We start from the raw sequence: 19748 nt of genomic DNA, 5'->3' as shown, positions 1-19748 counted from the left end.
AGAAACCATTGGTATATTGTTTCTAAAGCAACACAAGTCCCTGAACAAATCCATGGCAGAGGGGACAAGTGGGTCTCTTGACGGAAAACCCATTATATCCTGGGATCACAGCCAGACATTCTTCTAAGTTCATCAGAAGGTGGTTAAAGCTCCTTTTCTCATTTACAAGAGCTGGTCTTGACTCACTTTGCCCAACAGATGTCAGAATTCAGTCCTGAAAGTTCCTTAAGAAGCTTCTAATAAACATCCCAGTTTTCAGCTATTCAACTGTAGGGTTGGTAAACTGTCCCTTCCTGTATCGGGAGCATCGGTATCAGGTTTTGAATGACTGGACATTTTTTCCTGTGACTTGAGATGACAAATGCCAAGACTCGAGCTCACGTTTTGCTTAGGGATCCGAGGGCATTCAATAAAACTGGGGGCTAGGTAAAATAATTGCTGGGAAAGATGTCGGTATTGGGTTAGGAGAAGTCTGAGACACTGCAGGATTCTCAGTCAGAAACCTCTAATATCTCAAATTCTTCGCATTGGCTCCATGAGCCTGGTGGAATAGACTGTGGTAAGGTCAATCTGCTGAAGCACTTTGAAGGTCCAGATAATTACAGCCGCGAGACTAGGAAACAGGGGTTCTAAGAACGTGGCGGAGGCAGACAGAACAGTTTCTGATGAGCTTCCTGTGGTTTGAGTACCCACAAGAAAACTTGTGGGTAAAGGGCTTGCGGGACCTGGGCGCCACCGGTTACTTCCGCCTCCTCCCGTTGTCCGGCTCATAGCCTAGGTTCTAATTCTGTCCTGTCCTCGAGGCCACCGTTGGCCTCCAGCCTCCAGCCTCCAGCCTCCACCCTCACACAGTGGAGAAACCAGAATTCTGACAGTGCCACACTAGGCCCCCAGCCCTGTCTCTGCAGCAAACGGAGCACGAGCGGAAGTGACGTCAGAGCCCGCGCCCGTCTCTTCCGGCTCTTATCTGCACTAGAGTTCCCGGGAGAACCGCCTTTTGTGAGTTTTGCGGTTCAAGGACCTACAGGTTGAGGGGGAGGCTAAAGGACGAGGGTGCTGAGCTCTGCCGCGTGCGCCCCGGCGCCTCTGGGCGCCACCTTCTCTGAGGCGTCTCAGCACGCCAGTCTCCAGGGTGGGAAAATGCCCGGAGGGCGCGTCCTGGCGATGGCTGCATCCTCGGTGCTCCCGCTCTTCAAAAGCCTCCAAAGCAGCCTTTATGGAAAAAGCTGTTTCATTTTTCTCCTCAGAAGGAAACGAATTTTTGCCGGAGTAGTTGGAGTGGCCGCCGTCATAAACCTTGCGATGCCAGCGCCTCTGGTGAGCACTTAATGAAAGGTGGCTTTTGGAAAAGGCTGTATTCCTTGGAAAAAAAAAAAAAAAAAAAGGAAACTACAGACAAATGCCTCTTGTGAGAACTTGACTCATATTGTTGGATTGTATTTTATTGTATTTCATTTTGACTGTTAGCTTCACATACAAGGGCATACTTCTTACTTGGTTACTTAGAATGTACGTCCTCCTTGCAAGAGTATAAACGTTGGTAGACCTCAACCCACTCCAGAAAACCCAGCTCGGCGTGTCTGTGCAGGCCTTTAATCTCAACACTCAGGAAGCAAGAGGATGTGAGTTCAAGACTAGCCTGGTGTACATACTGAGTTCCAGCCAAATCAGTGCTACATGGTAAAACACTATTAAAATACAAACAAGCAAAAACCCAACAAGCAACAATAGTGAGCTCTTCTCCACATCCAAAGTTTCTAGGCCTGTGTTTGTTTCTTCATCCCTTTATCCACCCTGTGCTCTTGATCAAATCCAGGGCCTGTGCATGCAATAACATTTTCTCTTAGTTCTTAGGCCTGTTAATCGCTGAATTACTTAAAAATGTGAACCTCACAGAAGAAATGTGGAAAGCTTTATTTTTAAAAATCATAGAGTTAACTATTAAGAAAATTGATAAATTAGCGTTCTCTTCCACACAATCCCCTCATTTTTCTTAAAAAAAACAAAACAAACAACAAAACCCAAAAATCTTAACTGTATTTGATGGCCCAGCTTCTGTTGTGACACATTCACCTCTTTGCAGCAGTCTGTGTGTTTGCTCTTTCCCCTGATAGATAAATATATTCTATAGTAATTTATTGCTAAGATGTAAACTGGAAAAAAAAAAAGGTGTCATGGTGGCATGTACCAGTAATCTCAGGAGTTAGAGCAGGAGGAACATGATTTCTATGCTAGGATAGTTAACATAGTTCCAGGCCAGGCTAGTCTGCGTGGTTGTACATCTGTCTCCAAATAAATAACCGTAGATACCAACACTTAACTCTTAAATACTTGCTAATGCATTACCTAGATTAGAACATTGTCTTACTGAAAACAGAATACTATTAGATTTCCATCAAGAAGATTAAAGAATAGAGTTGGGTGTGTAGTTTTGTAGAGTGTTTGCCTATTATGCACAAATCCCTAGGTTCAATCCCTAGTACCACATAAACTGAGTACAGCAGCCCACACACTGTAATCCCAGCACTCAGCTGAGAGAAACAGGAGGATTAGGGTTCAAAGTCATCCTTGGCCACATAGTAAATTGTAGGTCACCTGAACCACATAAGATCTTGTCTCTAAAAGAGAAAAGAAGGCAATTTCAAACTGGCTGGCAAGTGGTAGAACACTTGCCTAGCATGCGTGAGGCCCTAGGTTCAATTCCCAGCACCACAAAAAAGAACTGAAAATTAAAAATGATGCTATATGATACGTGGTCTGTAAACATTCAAAACTCTCCACATTGTTAAGCAACTACCACAAACAAGCTTCTGGGTGTTTGGAGGAAGTGTATGATCCGTTCAAGGTTTCTATATTGTACTGGGCTTGGTGGCAGACTCCTGCAATCCCAACAACTGAGAGGTAGAAACAAGAGTATCGTTGTACATTTAAGGCAGGTGTCGTGTAGGTCAGGCTAGTCCACCTAATATTGGCTCTAGCTGACCTTGAACTCCTACCACCATTCCCAAGTGAACAGTCACGGCTTGCTTCCAATAAATTTGGGGGCCAGACTTTTCCAGTGCCAACTCCAAAGATTTCAAAAGATTATGTGAAAGCTGATTTGTAGATGTTACATAGTTGGGTTTTAGTTTATTAGGAAGGCATCCGATTGTTTTGTCCTAATTTCGATGCTTCTGAGGGCTTTGCTTGTCTGTAGTGCTGGAGATCAGCCAGGGACGTGGGTATGTTAAGCACTGTGCACCAAGCCAAAGCTCCAACACTGTTTTGCTGATGTTCTTTTTAGCTTGAGATGGAACCCAGGACTTCCAGACTTACAGTTGAGCCACCTGAGGCTTCTGCTGGTGTTTTTCTTTTTGAATAAAAAAGTAATCGTTAGGCTGATAGTTTGACAGGGGCAATGTCTTGTGCCCCAGCTCTTATCCTACCTTTTTTTAATTTTTAATTTTTTTTTTTTTTACATCTCTTAGTTACTTGCAGTGAGTACATGTCCCTGCTTTTTTTTTTTAATTTTAAAAATAAATTGTTTATTAGTATATGTGCATGTTCATGCCTGAATGTAGGGGGCTTGGTTGTGGTCAGAGGACAACTTTGTAGAGGTGGTTCTTTTCTTCTTTATAACCCAACTCAGATAGTCAGGCTTATACTGCAAGTGCCTTCAGTCAATTTACCAGCCTCCTCCGTCCCCCTTTCCTGTATTTATGAAAGTGTATTGCCAGAATAAGCTTTTAAGGTTGTGTGTTCTAGGTTAGAGAACAAATGTATGTTTTATTTTTTACATACATTATTTTTTCCCCTTTCCCCGGGTCTCTTACCCATGTAGCAATTTCCGAATCAATCTTATATAACTTTACTTAAAACTTAGTCTGGAGAAACTAAGAAACAGATTTTTAGTTGTAACTACACGCATTTGTTTTGAAAAAGGAACGCACCTGGCCATTTCCTGGGTGGTTTGAACACTCGGCTGAACACTCAGCTGTAATCTCAGAAGCGTTATTTGCATGGCTGACACACCTGTAATCCCAGTGCCTGGGCAACTGAGGCAAAAAAGTCAGTGATATATACCTGTAACCCCAGGATTTGGGGTTACAGACAAAAGTCATTGAGTGATACACACTTGCAATCCCAGGACTTAGGAAACTGAGGCAGGAAACCACAAGTTGGAGGCCACCAGCATTACATTGTGAGACTGTTACGTTTGAGCTTATATTTTTGTGGGATGATACTTTACAAGTGTTACCTAATTTTGCTTTGTAATCTTGGTCTGGTGAATAGTTTCTTTGTGCCTCCCCCCCCCTTCCCTTTTTACCCAAGCAACATTTTTGCTGACTGTCAACTCAAATGAGTAAAATAAAGGAACGTTTAAACTTCAAGTTTTAGTTTTTTTTATTATGGGGTCTTGCTCTGTTGCATGGGCCAACCTTGGACTCTGTCCTCCTACCTCAGGCTCCCCAGCTTGTGACAGGTGTTTCCATCTTGAGTTAATGATTTAAAAGTAAGCCCTACTCCAGAGCTTGAAATACAACGTGTTGTAATAGAGTATGTGTATATATCAGTCTTTACATTTTCATTTATGTTTGTTGAGATAGATTTCTACTGTGTATCTGTAGATGGCCTAGAATTCACTATGCAACCCATTCTTCCTCTAGTCCTGCCTCATGACTGCTGCGTTTTATATATTTCTATATGTTTGTATTTTAATGCAAATAATATAAAGTGTATATACAATAAATTTTTGCCATGTGTATCAAAAAACTTTTGTTTTGATCTAATTCAAAATCCAAAATTTACATAACTTTCATGGATCAGATGGCTTCATGAATAGTCCCTTGCAGTGTTTTACTGTACCTCCCTATTATGGTTTCATAACCAAAACTTCCATGTACAATATTGAATATTGCTACTAATTCAGTCAACAACTGGCATATATGTTTTTACTTATATATTGGCTAATGTATTCCTTTTAGTACCTGTTTTATTTATTATTATTATATGTGTATGGGTGTGTGCACGTAGATCAGAGGACAACGTGGTAGGGTTGGTGGGTTCTGAGGCTTGAACTCAGGTCAGCTTGCTTGCCTGGCAAGCACTGTGCGCACTGACCATCTCAGCCCCTCATGCCTGTTTTAACAGCTTGTTAACTGTAGTGTGCCTCAGTCTTTCAGCGTGAGCATAGTGTACTGCCTTTGAGGTACCTCAGCAACTTTGTCATCACACGCAGTCTGTTCAGGTGGCACCTTAACTGCATACGCTTTTTTCTAAGACTGCAAGTATGACATTGATAGCATCTAACGGGATTTTCATTTGACACACTTTATTTTTACCTTAAGAGAGAGAGAAAGCGAGAGCTTGCATGTATGCGTGCATGTGTGCTTGTGCAGGAGCGCCACAACGTTTATGGAAATCAGTTGTCTGTTACAAAGGCTCAGTTCCAGAGATAAAACTCAGTTTTTCAGGCTTGGTAGCAGGTTCCTTTACCCACTGAATCATCTCTCTGGCCCTGGCACACTTATATTAATGACAAATAATGCAACATTTTTAACTCATCCTGTATTTTTCAAAGTCTTTTTTGTTTGTTTGTTTGAGACAGGGTTTCTCTGTGTATCCTTGGCTGTCCTGGACTCACTTTGTAGATCAGGCTAGCCTTGAACTCACAGAGATCTGCCTGCCTCTGCCTCTCTGAGTGCTGGGATCACAGGCAAGCACATGCACCCGGCTCTTCTTTATTTTTTAATTACATTTATGGGGTGGGGTGATTGTGATCAGAGGGCAACTTGGGAGAGTTACTCTCTCCTACCCTGTGGGGCTCTGGGATCGAATCTCATTCGCCAGGCTTGCTTGTGAGCACTTTTATCTACTGAGCCATCTTGCTGGGCCTTCAGTTTAGTTCTGATGGGAATACATTTAAAATTTTACTGACAAATGAAACTAGTGGCTAATCTTGTTAGTGCCCTTTGACTGTCCATCACTGTGGTGGTTTTATCAGTATTTTTCATGCCTTGTGGACTATCTGTCCAGAAAGCCTGTTTGTTGCCTTATTCTTCTGATAGAAGAAACTGCCCTCCCAGTTTTGAGCCTATACGTCAAGACAGCAGATGACATCACTTACTGGGAACAGATTATCACAAATACTTAGTCTTTGACTCTCCATACCCAGCTGCCCATAATATTCCAGGTCAACGGTACCCCATGAAAGAAATCTGGCATGAATATGAAGGTTCAAGCCAGTGTTGAATCCAATCTGGGCCTTCTGATAAATTATAGCTGTAGGATCATTGCAGTCCCTGTACCCAGGTGGAGTCTCTCAGGCTCGTAGAGAGAGCATCCTGGGTTTGCTCTGAGAATAGTAATGAGGGTTTGTGTCTCTAGGGAAGACACTGCTGCACTATGAATGTGATGTACTCAGTATGATGCTGCTGCTTTTCATACCTTAGTCTTAATATCCTTAATAAAAGACAAGTACAGGAAGTAGCACACATGTTCAAACTTTACATTGTTGTTCTTAGTCCTAAACGCTGTGGTCAGCCAGCTGTCCCATACTTACATGTATTTTAAACTACTGAACAATTGCTAAGTATATTCTCTTCTGTTTACTATAATGTCATATTTGGTTTTGTTTTGAGACAGCACTCAGGCTGGCCTTGAACTCCCTGTGTAGCTGAGGATGACCTTGTACTCACGGACTTCCTGTTTCCACCTCCTAAGTGCTGGGATTTCAGGTCTGTATCACCATACGTTGCTCACATTACCACACAGTGTGTACATTTCCCCGTTTTATAATAGCATCTTTGGTTTCAACTGAGGCCCCAGTCAGCAGCATATAGATTTCTTTTTGCTTATCTTCACATGTTTTCCATACTGAAACTAGTCCCAGTGTACAATGTCCACGTGAGTCTTTCCACTAGGTACCCCCTCCATCATCAGGCTTCTGAGTGAAATGAATATTATATTGGGCCCCCTTATCTACAGGAGAGGCTCTCTTTTATAATAAATGTGCTTTGAAATAATTTAATTATTTGTGGTTTTTGTGCATGTATGCATGTGTATTTTTGTGTGTTTAAATACACACGTGGAACTCAGAGGTCAATATCCTGTTTTTTTTCACCTATCTTAATTCTTGAGAGGATTTCTCATTATAACTGTAGCTCACCATTTCGATTAGACTAGCTGGCCAAGTCTCTAATCCCACCCTCCTCCAGCACCAGGGGTTAAATGGGTGGAGGATAGGAAAGGGCCTTAGACACCTGGCCCCTGCATGTACACATACATAGAAGACACATATACAGAAATAAATAAGAAAAGTAATGATTTTCTTGGTGTACATATAATTTTACCACTTGCTAAAGATGGGAGCAAGTTTGCATACTAATGAAAGAAACCCTTAACTGCCTTCAAGTCATGCATCACCATTTCTGAACTGGATGATAAATGAGCAATTGCTAATGAATCTGTGAATACGGACTCTTTCCTGTTTTGTTCTGTTTTAAACTTTAGGATTATTTTCTCTGTGTGTGTTATGTATGATGTGGGCAGAAGGGTGCACATGTCACCTCAAGAGTAGATGTCAGAAGACAGTTTATAGAGTTGGTTCTCACCTTCCACCTTTACCTGGGTCCTGGAGACCAAACTCAAGTTTTCAGGCTTACATTATCTAGTGACAGGTAACTTTATCTGCTTAGCCATCTTGTCGGCTCCCTGTTTGGGATGAGTTTTTTTTTGCAGCAATCCCCCTGAGTCAGCCTCCCAAGAGTTGGCATTACAAGCATGCATAACTGGCTTTGACTGTAGATCTCTTTAGGGCAGTGGTGTCTACTGTGAAGGGTGGTTATAATGACTCATTGAACATAGACACACACACACACACATCTCCTTCCTCAGTGTCTGTTACATAGCATTTCTCATAGCATTGACAGCTAGTATCACTAGATTCATGTTTCAGAGAGTACTGTGGTGAGTGGTCTTCCTGTGTATTTCCAGCATAGAATTAATGTATGACAGTTGACAGATGATAACTAAGTAATTCAGTTTAATTAGTGATTGATATTACAGGAATGCTAAAGTTGTGTACAACAAACAATAAGAGTGCCACTGTCCACAGAAAGTCATCAGCTGTACTAACATGACGAAAGGAATATTCAGATACACTTCTGTGTTACAGGATGGCAGCTCCTGACTTGTCCCATGGTAAGTTCTACTGATACTGTTTCTCAGAATGTCTAAGGTTCCCCTAATTAGCACTGTATATAGTAGCACAGTGGTCTGAAGAAAAGCTTGTGTTGCTGATTATGTTTTTATTTATTCTTCTCTCATATTTTACATCCTAAATGCAAAAACATGGAATACTTCAAGAGTTTGTATCATTCTTGTGCAGGGGCCAAGCTAATCTCTATTGTTACAGTGATTTAAAAAAAAAAAAAATACTCTGAAAGAGTTCTCAGGAGAGATGGCTCTGCTGTAAAAAATACTTGTTGCTCTTGCAACCCCAGTTCAGCTCCTAGCACCTAAATGGTAGCTTACAACTATCTGTAACTCCAGTTCCAAGGGATCCAATGCCTTCTTCTGACTCTGCGGGCATTAGATACATGTGTGATACACAGATATATGTGCAGGTGAAACACTAATACATATGAAATCTAAAAACATAAAGTAGTTCTTTGAAAAGCTATTCAGTAAGTAACAGCTGTGAAGATTCTGAGTCTGCTTTGACCGCAGGCCAGTGAAGGGGAGAGGGCATGTTTATATGATTCAAGGGTTTTCAACCAAGTATCTAGTACTTGAAATGTGCTCTAAGGGTTTTGTTTTTAATTTTTATGGGTTTTTTAATTTTAATTTTTTTCTTTTATTAATTACACTTTATTCACTTTGTATCCCCCCATAAGCCCCTCCTTCCTCCCCTCCCAGTTTCACCCTCCCTCCCTTTCTTCACCCAGGCCCCTCCCCAAGCCCACTGATAAGGGAGGTCCTCCTCTCCTTCCTTCTGATCTTAGTTTATCAGATCACATCAGGAGTAGTTGTACTGTTATCTTCTGTGGCCTGGTAAGGCTGCTCCCCCATCAGGTGAAGTTGATCAAAAAGCAGGCCAATCAGGTTATGTCAGAGGCAGTCCCTCTTCCCATTACTATGGAACCCACCTGGACACTAAACTGCCGTGGGCTACATCTGTGCAGGGGTTCTAGGTTATCTCCATGCCTGGTACTTAGAGTATGAGTCTCTGGGAAGTTCGCAGTGTTCAAATTTTCTGGTTCTATTGCTCTCCTTGTGGGGTTCCTGGCCTCTCCAGCTCTTACTGTTTCCCAGTTCTTACATAAGATTCCATGCACAATTTTTGTGGTTTTTTTGCATGTATGTGTGTCTATACATGTGCATATGTGTTGTGTGCATGTGGAGGTCAGAGGTCCACATTAGGGGTTTTCCTCAGTCATGCTCCACTCTTACCTGTCTATCTATCTGTCTGTCTGTCTATCTGAGACAGGGTTTCTTTGCATAACATCCTCTTCCTAGACCAGGCTGGTTTTGATCTCGTAGACATCCACCTGTCTCTGCCTGACAAGTGCTGGGATTAAAGGTTTGTGCCATCACACCCAGCCACTTTTTTTTTAAAGGAATGTCCTTCCTTCCTTCCTTCCTTCCTTCCTTCCTTCCTTCCTTCCTTCCTTCCTTCCTTCCTTCCTTCCTCATTTTTTGTGTGTGTATGTGTCAGAGACAGACAGAGACAGACAGACACACAGACAGAGAATATAACTTTTAGGAGCCAGTTCTCTCCTACCTGGAATTGAACTCAGGTCGGTAGGCTTGGCAGCAAGTGCCTTTATCTACTTGCTGGCCCACAAATATATCTGTAACTTTTCTGGAGTATGTTAAAAGGGAAGAGATGCAGTCTTCATTATGAGTTTTATAACTGTGACAAAGAACACTTTTTGTTTAGATTTATTTTTGTATATATGAGTATTTGTCTGAATGTATGTCTATCTATCATATATATGTAGGGCCCACAGAAACCAGAGGAGGGTGTCAGATCCCCTGGGACTGGACAGTTGTGAGCTGCCATGTGGGTGCTGGGAATTGAACCTGGGTCCTCTGGAAGAGAAGCCATTGAACCATCTCTCAGCACTTTAAAAAAATTATTTATTATTATTTATACTTTGCCTCCATGTGTGCCTGCATGCCAGAAGAGGACACCAGATCTCACTATAGATGGTTGTGAGCCACCATGTGATTCCTGAGAAATGAACTCAGGGCCTTTGGAAGAACAGCCATTGCTCTTAACCTCTGAGCCATCTCTCCAGCCTAGCACTTTTCTATTTTGAGATAGGGCCCAATGCAGCCTGTGAATTTGCAGGGTATCTGCTGGGAGCCTTGAATTTCTGGTCCTCCTGCTTCCACCTCTGGGGCTGGGGTGACAGGTTTGCACTATCACACCCGTTTTTATGCTGAGATGGAACCTGGGGCTTCATGCATGCTAGGCAAGTACTGTACTATCTGAGCTAGAGCCCCAGCCCTGATAAAGTAACATTTTCAGGACATAAACATCCTTACTTGTGAAATGAGCTTATTATTAATAAATAGAGTTATCTAGTAAGCAGCATGCCTTGCCCTCCTTTCAGGTTGTAGGTGGGACAAGACTGTTGTAGCACTCTGTGGCACATGGGGGTGGGAAAGAGTACTCAAATGTGTATCTAACAAAGAGGAGGGAAACAAGGGAGGGAGAAAGGAAGGAGAGAAATGGGTTGAGAGACACAGAACAAGAAAGATGGAGAATGGGAGGGAGGGAGAGATCAGTATGGCATTAGATTGATTACACAAGGCTTTTATAGTTCAGTGGAATGACTTCTGTGTTTTTGAATGAGAATTCTGATCAACTGAGTATTCATACCTCTTCCTTTTTCCATAAGGTCTTTCAGGGGACTCAGTCTGCTTGCAGAAAGAAGTATCAGCAGAAAGGATGTTAGTTGACTACCTGACAAATTATCAGGTAAACAAACACACACAATCTCTCCCCCGCTTCTCAAAATGTCTGTCTTGTAGACAGTTTCCTTTTGGTAAACTTATCTCTAGAGCTGTTTAAAGCAAATAGAGCCTCCCTCAAGGATCTAGTTTCTTGTTCAAGTTTCCTGGGAGACAGAGCCTGTCTTCATTTGCCTTCTGTTGCTGTGATAAACACCATGACCAAAAGCAACTTGGAGAGAAGAAAGGGTTCATTTCAGCTTTTCAGTTCTCAATAATTCATCACTGCCAAGGCAGCAACTTGAGGCAGGAACTGAAGCAGAGACCAGTGGTGGAATCTGTTTACTGACTGGCTCATGCCCTTAGCTTGCTCAGCTGCCTTTCTTACACATCCCAGGTCCACTTGCTCAGAATGACAACACTCACAGTGGTCTGGACCTTTCTTCATCAATCAGGAACCAAGAAAATCTCCAACAGGCCGCTCTGGTCTATAATGACATTTGTAGGTGCAGAAGAATGTATACCCATTGAAATAAATTAAAGCACATAGTCAAGATCTCATACTTTACCATAAGCTCACACAGCTTATTTCACATCAGGAAACAGACAGACAGATTCAAGACACTCTTTATGTCAAATGTCTGTTTATGGCATTTTCTCAGTTGAGACTTCCTCTTTCCAGATATCTAAATTTGTATCAAGTTGACAGTATTTCTGATAAAAACTGTTCCTATTAAGTAAGTTGGAAGCCAGGACATTTTCTGTAGATGTTCGGTCACACTTCATCTTCCCATGTTTATTAGCAAAGATCTTACTTGCTCAAACCAGCATGTCTGCAATATTTCAGGGGTTAGTGCGCTTTGAAGATGTGACTGTGGACTTTACCCAAGAGGAGTGGACCTCACTGAACCCAGCTCAGAGAAACCTCTACAGAGATGTGATGTTGGAGAACTACCAGAACCTGGCCACAGTGGGTAGGACTGCTGTTGCTACTTGTAGCCCCTCATGGACTGACTGTGTTCAGCAATGGTGATGGTAGCTCTGAAGAAGACACAGCTCCATCCCTAAATATATTCTCTTGTTTTGTTTTGAGATGGAGGATATTATTTTAGCCTTGCTGGGCTAAAACTTGAGATCTAAAATAGGCTGGCCTCAAACTCAAAGAGATTACCCTCGTCTCTGCCTTCTGTGTGCTGGGGAAAAGGTGTATACCACCCTAAATATGTTTTAATCTATTGAGGTAGTTTTGGGAAAGTCCAGGGTCTCTCTTCATATTTTTGCTGGGTGTGGTGGCACATGCTTTTAGTCCCAACTTGGGGAGGCAGAGGCAGGTAGACCTCTGAGTTTGTGCCCAGCCTGGTCTACAGAGCAAATTCCAGGATAGCCAGGCTGCACAGAGAAACCCTGTCTTAAAACTCTGTCCCCACCCAGCCCCCCAAAAGTATATATTTTCCCTCTCCACATTTGATAGACTAAATCAGAAACCTGAGTGTAAGTCTTACGCCATTTATGTGCCAGTAAGTTCTCAGGGATTCGAGAGATGGCTCAGTGGTTGAGACACCTTGCTTAACAACTCTGAGGATCTGCTTTCAGGGCCCCAGCACCTATGGAAAAAGCTGGGCGTGGTCTTGTAGACACCTGTAACCCTAGTGTGGAATAGAGGGGATGGTGAAATGAGGATCACTGAGACTTGCTGGCTGCTGGCCCAGCTGGAAAAGTACAAGCCAAGGTTCCAGGAGAGACTGCCTTAAGGAAGTAAAAGACAGAGTGATAGAAAAAAGCCGCTAACACCCTTCTTTGTCCTTTGCATGTGGGCACAGGCATGCACATCTGCCACACATGTGCGTATACCACATAGCATATACCACACACATACATACACATAAATACATATATTTAATTAAAGGTGTTGGAGGGGTGGCTCATTGCTGGTTACTGCTCAAGCATTCCCGACCCTAGTTAGATCCCCAGCTTTCATGTAAAGGCCAGGTGTGTTGTTAATCACTGCATACACAAAAACACACCCACATACATGAGCACATATACACACAAACAAAATAATAAGTGCATTAGAAATTTTAATTATCTTGGTGACTATGATGAATAATGGTTTATATGACCCACTTGTAGTTACTTTCCCTATAGGAACAAAAAGCTCTTTGTTGTGATTCTCTTCCTTCCTGTTTGGATTAAAGTAAAGGCCTGGGTTAAGGTATGACTCAGTGGCCAACCATCTACCTATCACATGGACCTTGGGTGCTATCCTAGGGCTGTAGAAAGCAAACTCTAGTGCTCTATAAATGTGCATATGGCTAAATTAAAGTTTTAGGCTCCAGAACAACTAAACTTTTGAGGCATAGACAGGTACTACTTGCATTATTAGCCCCTGAAAATAGTTTCTCTGTCATCACTACAACTCAGGTTCCTGGCCAGGCTTGTTGGCACACTTCTGGAATTCAAGCACCTCCAAGGCTGAAAGAGGAAGATTTCCATGAGCTTGCAGTCAGCCCAGGCGATATAGTCTCATTTGTCTCAAAAAACTGGAGAAAAAAAGCAAAAGTTCTAATTCCTGAATCCTGGGAAGTTTTGTCATTTTTCTGTATGCGCCTTTTCACTAATGTGTTTTACCTTGTGCACAGGAGATCAGCTCATCAAACCCAATTTGATCTCTTGGTTGGAACAAGAAGAGTTTAGTACAGGTCAGAAGATAGTTTTCCCAGGTCAGTATTCATGGAAATTCTATTTAATGAAAGTTTAGTATGTTTGCAACTGAAATAAACTTAAAATAAAAACAAAACCTTTGAGAGATGGCTCAGTAAGTAAATGTACCTGCAGCCAAGCCCAACAACTTGAATTTAATCCCTGGACCCCACAGAGTGGAAGGAGAGAACGAACTTCCATAGTCCTGCATGTGACCCCCACATGCAGGCTGAGGTGTGTGTGTGTGTGTGTGTGTGTGTGTGTGTGTGTGTGTACGTTCGCGTTCATACACACTCAGTAAGTGAATGAATGAATGAAAAATGCTTGTGTCTTTGTTTGTGATGTTGTATGTGGGGCATGCCTGTGCTGCATAGTCCATGTGTTAAGTTAAAGGACAACATTTGCTGTCAGTCCTCACCTTCCACTGTGTTTGACAGTGTCATTGTTTGTCACAGGAGGAGGGGGATGGGGAGGGGGAAGAAAAGAAGGAGGACGAGGGGGGAGGAGGAGAACCTTTAACTTCCAATGCTCTTTCAGTTTACTTCTGCTCAAACCTTTCCTGAAGTTTATTCCTTTGAGATATACTCTTCTCCTTGAAATTTTTTACTCTCTTTTCTTGGTAATTTCTATTTACTGTCGGTTTTAACTTTTGTATAATCAACTCTTAATATGATCTAAAAGTTCAGTCTGGTGTCTTTACCTTTGCCTGGCACGGTGGCGTGTTCCTGAAATCCTTCCCGGGAAGCTGAGGGAAGAGCTTAGAGGGAGCACAGTGTAGGCTATGCCGTGAGCTCAGGCTGCTGAATCTCACAACAGAACAGAAAACAAAAACCAAACCTTCATCTCTTTCTACCTTCTAAAATTCAAAATGAAAATAAATGAGCCCTATTATTTAACTCCTGTTAAAAACTAACTCCATTTCTTTCTTGAAACTCTTACATTTGTTTTTCTGTTTTACTTCAGAATGGAAAATGCAACTTGAAACCAGATGTTCAGCATTCCAGCATAACATTGGTGGTGTGCAGATGGTGAGAAAAAAATGCTTTTTATTTGTATCTCAAAGAGGCCAGAGATGTGTCTCTTGTGGAGTACCTACCTGCGTGCTTGAAGCCTTCTGGGGGAGAAAGCTAAGAATTTCTTTAAAGGAAATATTGAGATAAAGCAGTTAACACACAAGAGCAAATGTTGTGCTCCCAATGTGTAATGAGACTCACTGCTCCAGAACTCATACAGAGTACATCTTTTTCTTGGTATAGTACGGAAATCTCTCAGAGATTGGACCAGATGACACAGCATTCTGGAGTAAGTGTTTAATCTCACTGCTTGAGAATGTTTAACAGAGTATAAACTGTATGCATGTAGTGAAAAATAATTCTGATTATAATGTTTTGTTACCAAATGTTTATACTCCTAAGCAATCGGCTGCAGAAAAATCTTGTTTATCCCTCTATCACTCTCACAGGCAGGAAGCCAGAATGGAAGAGAGCTCTGGGACTGGACGCAGCATGGATACTCCAGTGAACTCTCATCCCTTAAGACACATATGAAAAATCAAACTACACAGGATGATTATGATTGCAGTCAGTACAGAAAAGACTTTCCAGTGCTTCCGAATAAAAACTGTGCTGGTGAGAAACTTTCTGACCTCAGTCAGAGTAAAGAAACCGGTATCACACACCCAGTTAAAGTTTATCAGAAAATTGCCACACAAGAGAAATCTTTTGAATGCAATGACTATGGGAAGTCAAACTTTCAGACACATAGGAGAACTCACAATGGAGACAAACTTTATGAACGTAATGAATATGGGAGAAGTTTTATAAACTCAAGACTTGCTGTGCTTATAGAAACTCTCAATGCAAAGAAACCGTACCGATGTAAGGAATGTGGGAAAGGCTATAGATACCCTGCATATCTAAATATTCACATGCGAACTCACACTGGTGAGAAGCCCTATGAGTGTAAGGAATGTGGGAAAGCCTTCAATTATTCCAATTCATTTCAGATACATGGAAGAACTCACACTGGAGAGAAACCCTATGTATGTAATCAGTGTGGGAAAGCTTTCACTCAGTACTCAGGCCTTAGTATACATGTAAGATCTCACAATGGAGACAAGCCCTATGAATGTAAGGAGTGTGGGAAAGCCTTCCTTACATCCTCCCGACTTATTCAACATATAAGAACTCACACAGGAGAAAAGCCTTTTGTGTGTGTCAAATGTGGGAAAGCCTTTGCTATATCTTCAAATCTTAATGGACATTTGAAAATGCATGCTGAAGAGAAGACCTGTGAGTGCAAGATTTGTGGGAAAGCATTTGGATATCCTTCATGTCTTAATAATCACATGAGAACTCACAATGCCAAAAAATCATACACATGTAAGGAATGTGGGAAGGCCTTTAACTATTCCACCCACCTTAAAATTCACATGCGAATCCACACAGGAGAAAAACCCTATGAGTGTAAACAGTGTGGAAAAGCCTTCAGTCATTCCACTTCATTTCAGATACATGAAAGAACCCACACTGGAGAGAAACCATATGAATGTAAGGAGTGTGGGAAAGCCTTCATCTGTCCCAGTTCCTTCAGAATTCATGAAATAAGTCACACTCACACTGAAGAAAAACCCTATAAGTGTCAGCAGTGTGGAAAAGCCTACAGTCATCCTCGTTCACTTAGAAGACATGAAAGGACTCACTAGTAAGAAGCCTAGTTGGTTTAAGCTATGTGAGAAAGCTCTTGTTGGCTTCTCGTTTACCTTGAAGACATGCTGGTGCTCACACTGGAGAGAAACTATTAAAATTATATACATGGCTTAGATCAATGCTGTATTGCCATGTTGGGCAACACAAATATTCCATGTCGAAAAATAAAAATTAAAAATGAACGTTGGCAAGATGGCTCAGTGGATAAAAGCACTTGATGTCATGCCTGACAGCTTGAATTTGATCCACATCCATGTAAAATAGACAGATGTAGTGGCATGCATCTGTTCCCAGCACTCCTACAAGGGAGGAGACAGAGGCAGGAGAATTTCCTGGAAGCTTGCGGGTCAGCTTGCCTGGAGTATACAGCATGACAGAAAGAACACGAGAGACCTTGCCTTAACAAGGTACAAAGAGAACTAATGCCTTAAAGTTGTCCTCTGACCTCCATGTATTTGCCCACTCTCCCACATATATCACAGTACTAAATAAAGTTTTAAAGAACTGAAATGAGGGCTATGGAGATGGCTCAGCAGATGAAAGCATTCTCCATACAATCCTGACTTACCTGCATCCTATCCCTGGATCCCACAGTGTAAGAAGAGAATTAGCTCCTAAAAGCTGTCCTCTGACCTCCACATGAATGCTGCGGCATGCATGCCCCACGACAATATTACATTTTAGAAATTAAAACGAGGGACTGTAGAGATGACACACAGGGCGCCTGCTGCTCTTGCAGAGGACTTCCTCTTCAGGGCCTAGCACTCATGGTAGCTTGCAGCCATCCGTAAGAGATTTGGTGACCTCCAGCTGCTGTGAGCATGCAGCATACAATTGAGTGCACACATGTAGTCGGTCAAAACATGTATAAAGGAAAAATAATTAAAAGGAAGTTGCAATGAGTCTGTTAGGGTGGAGTGACTGATGTCCTCAGACGGTTAAGATGCAGCAGGATGCATGGAGAGAACATCATGGAAAGCCTGCAAATAGAGACAGATGGCTACCACAAGTGTTTCTACTAATGCCTCCAGAGGAAGCCACCCGAGTTACACTGATCTTTTCTTTCCAGTCTCCAAATTGTAAGAAATAAATAACTGTGTTTAAGCTACCTGGCCTGTTACTTTGTTGCGTCAGCTCTCTCTCTCTCTTTGAGAGAGAATATATATATATATATATATATATATATATATATATTCATATATATGTGAATAAGCCTTTAGAGTACCCAAATGCTTTAGTTATATGCAGATCTGAGTGGTGGCCCTTGTTTCTATAACCCTCCAATATGAGAGGTGTAAGCAGGATTTTAAGTTAAAAGACCTGCAGTATATAGAAAGATCTTGTCTTTCTTTTTTCTTCAATATTCCATCTTTAAGTTATCAAATCAGAGGGTGGGGCTAAAATGATGTCTTATGGGTTAAGAACACTTGTGGAGGACAAGGTTTCCTGTGCCCACAATCATGTCTGTAATTCCAGTTCCATGTCATTTGACGCCCTTTTCTGGCTCCTGGGTGTGTGTGCACCATACATTCATGTGCATGCACACTCATTCACACAAAATAATAAATCTTATTAAGACAGATAACGTGAAAATGATGGCACATTAATATAGTCCCAGGGGGTTGAGGCCAGAATGATCAGGAATTCAGGCCCAGCACTGGCTACATACTGAGTTTGAGGTCATCCTGGGTGCCAGAAGATCCCATCTCAAAATGAAAATAAAGCTGGGTGTGGTGGTGCATGCTTGTCACCCCAGCATTCAGGAGGTGGAAGCAGGAGGACTTCTGGGTTCAAGGTCACCCTTGCCATGGTAAGGGTGAGGCTGGCCAGGCTAACTGAGATGCCTGTGGTGGTTTGAATGAGAAAGGCTCGTTTGAATGCTTGTCCCGTCAGTGAAACTGTTTAGGAAGGATTTAGAGGAGGGCTTTGGGGTTTCAGAAGTCCATACCAGTGTTTCTCTCTGCCTGCTGCCTACACATCAGGGTGTAAAGCCCTCAGCTACTGCTCCAGCAGCAAACCTGTCTGCTTCCCACCATAATGATTATAGACTGGCCCTCTAAAACTGTAAGCAGGCCTTCAGTAAATGCTTCTTAAAAACTGCCTTGGTCATGGTGTCTTCTCAGCAATAGGATAGTAACTAATACACTGTCTCAAAACAAAAGAAACTACCTGGCAGGGGAAATATGATTAAAGGGTGGTTTTCCTATGGCTTGACCTATTTATTGCACTCCAAATGTTCAGACATTTCAAACTGCATCTGCAGTTTCTCCATATACGGGAAATTTGTATAATTTGTAGTAATGGGGAACTGTACAGCTGCTAAGCCACTCTCTAGCCCACAAACAGACTTCATAACATGTTTTAATATATGTTATATGTATGTATATGTATGGAATGTATGTATGTATACATATGGAATGGAGAAAAGCTTTTGTATACTCAATAGCCTTAATATTCACATGTGAAACCACAGTTGAGAAAAACAAATGTAAGCAATGTGGAGAAGGCTTTCACTTACTTCAGTTCAAGTACATGAAAATACTCAAGTTGTAGGAGGCCTCATATATTTAAGGAGTATAATAAATGCTTCAATTCACAGTTTCCTTTGATGTATTTTTTCATTTCTTTTAAGATAAGGTCTCTATATAGCCCTGCCTATCCTGGAACTTGCTAAAGATCTGCTTATCTCTGCTTACTGAGTGCTGAGATAAAACGTATGTACCACCATGCTCAATTTTTAAATTTATTTATTACAATTTATTCACTTTGTATCCCAGCTGTAGCCCTCTCCTTCATCCCCTCCCAATCCTGCCCTCCCTCCCTACTCAATTATTTTTTAAGACTGATTTTTTTATGTGTCTCTGTGGGCATGTGCAGATGAGTTTCATTGCCTGTGGAGGTCAGAAGAGGCTGTTAGGTACTCTGGAGCTGGAGTTACAGGTGGTTGTGAGCTGCTTAGATATGGATGCCGGGAGTCAAAATATGGATCTTCTGCAAGAGCAGTAAGCTGTCTAACCACAGAGCTATTTTTCCAAACCTGGTATTTCCATATACTGACTGATGCCGGTGGGGCTGTGGGCATGTACATGCCATGGTGTGCAGATGGCAGTCAGAGGACAACGTGTAAATCAGTTTTCCTTCAGCCACGGGAGTCCTAGATTGAACCCGGGTCATCAGCCTTGGTGGAAAGCTGGTCTAAGGCTGAGCCATCCTGTCCAGTCTGGGGCTTTCCCTGCTCAGATCTAGCAAGAGTACATATGTCTCTTGTGTGCAACTGTTCATATCTTTCCCTAGATGTGAGATTTTTTTTTTCTGATATAATTTCACTTGGGTATTTGTTTTGTGCTGTTAGTTTTTTAATCTCAGCTCTTTCTTCCCCATGGTTTCTCATGTGTTATC

The 19748-nt window shown here is 42.0% G+C and overlaps 1 protein-coding gene and 1 pseudogene across 6 annotated transcripts; one reads left to right on the top strand and one right to left on the bottom strand.

Moving 5' to 3' along the window:
• Nucleotides 1-501: 501 nt before the first annotated feature.
• LOC110557856 (zinc finger protein 426-like) lies at nt 502-18947 on the top strand. Of its 6 annotated transcripts, none has more exons than XM_060369922.1 (9): nt 503-999; nt 1248-1317; nt 6625-6716; nt 8047-8181; nt 10890-10969; nt 11789-11915; nt 13581-13661; nt 14605-14669; nt 15104-18947. In XM_060369922.1, exons 4-9 carry the CDS (start codon nt 8157-8159, stop codon nt 16343-16345), a joined length of 1620 nt encoding a protein of 539 aa, XP_060225905.1. In that variant the 5' UTR covers nt 503-999; nt 1248-1317; nt 6625-6716; nt 8047-8156; the 3' UTR covers nt 16346-18947. The 6 variants fall into 6 exon arrangements, with proteins under 6 accessions (XP_060225936.1, XP_021508161.1, XP_060225944.1 ...); XM_060369940.1 differs by having other exon boundaries at nt 6621-6716; XM_060369953.1 differs by having other exon boundaries at nt 502-1317; nt 8156-8181.
• LOC132651346 (U6 spliceosomal RNA) lies at nt 8326-8420 on the bottom strand (annotated as a pseudogene).
• Nucleotides 18948-19748: the final 801 nt, after the last annotated feature.

This window comes from Meriones unguiculatus, chromosome 1 (genome assembly GCF_030254825.1).
Source record: "Meriones unguiculatus strain TT.TT164.6M chromosome 1, Bangor_MerUng_6.1, whole genome shotgun sequence".
Taxonomy (NCBI): domain Eukaryota; kingdom Metazoa; phylum Chordata; class Mammalia; order Rodentia; family Muridae; genus Meriones; species Meriones unguiculatus.
The sequence above is the reverse complement of the archived record's forward strand: the minus strand, read 5'-3'. Positions and strand labels throughout refer to the sequence as shown.

What these genes read in the sequence shown, in the direction of transcription:
- LOC110557856 (XM_060369953.1), top strand. Translation starts at nt 8,157, where the DNA reads ATGGCAGCTCCTGACTTGTCCCATG. An exon ending in CCAGAACCTGGCCACAGTGG is followed by an intron (nt 11,916 to 13,580) that starts GTAGGACTGCTG and finishes CCTTGTGCACAG; the next exon opens with GAGATCAGCTCATCAAACCC. An exon ending in ACATTGGTGGTGTGCAGATG is followed by an intron (nt 14,670 to 15,103) that starts GTGAGAAAAAAA and finishes TCACTCTCACAG; the next exon opens with GCAGGAAGCCAGAATGGAAG.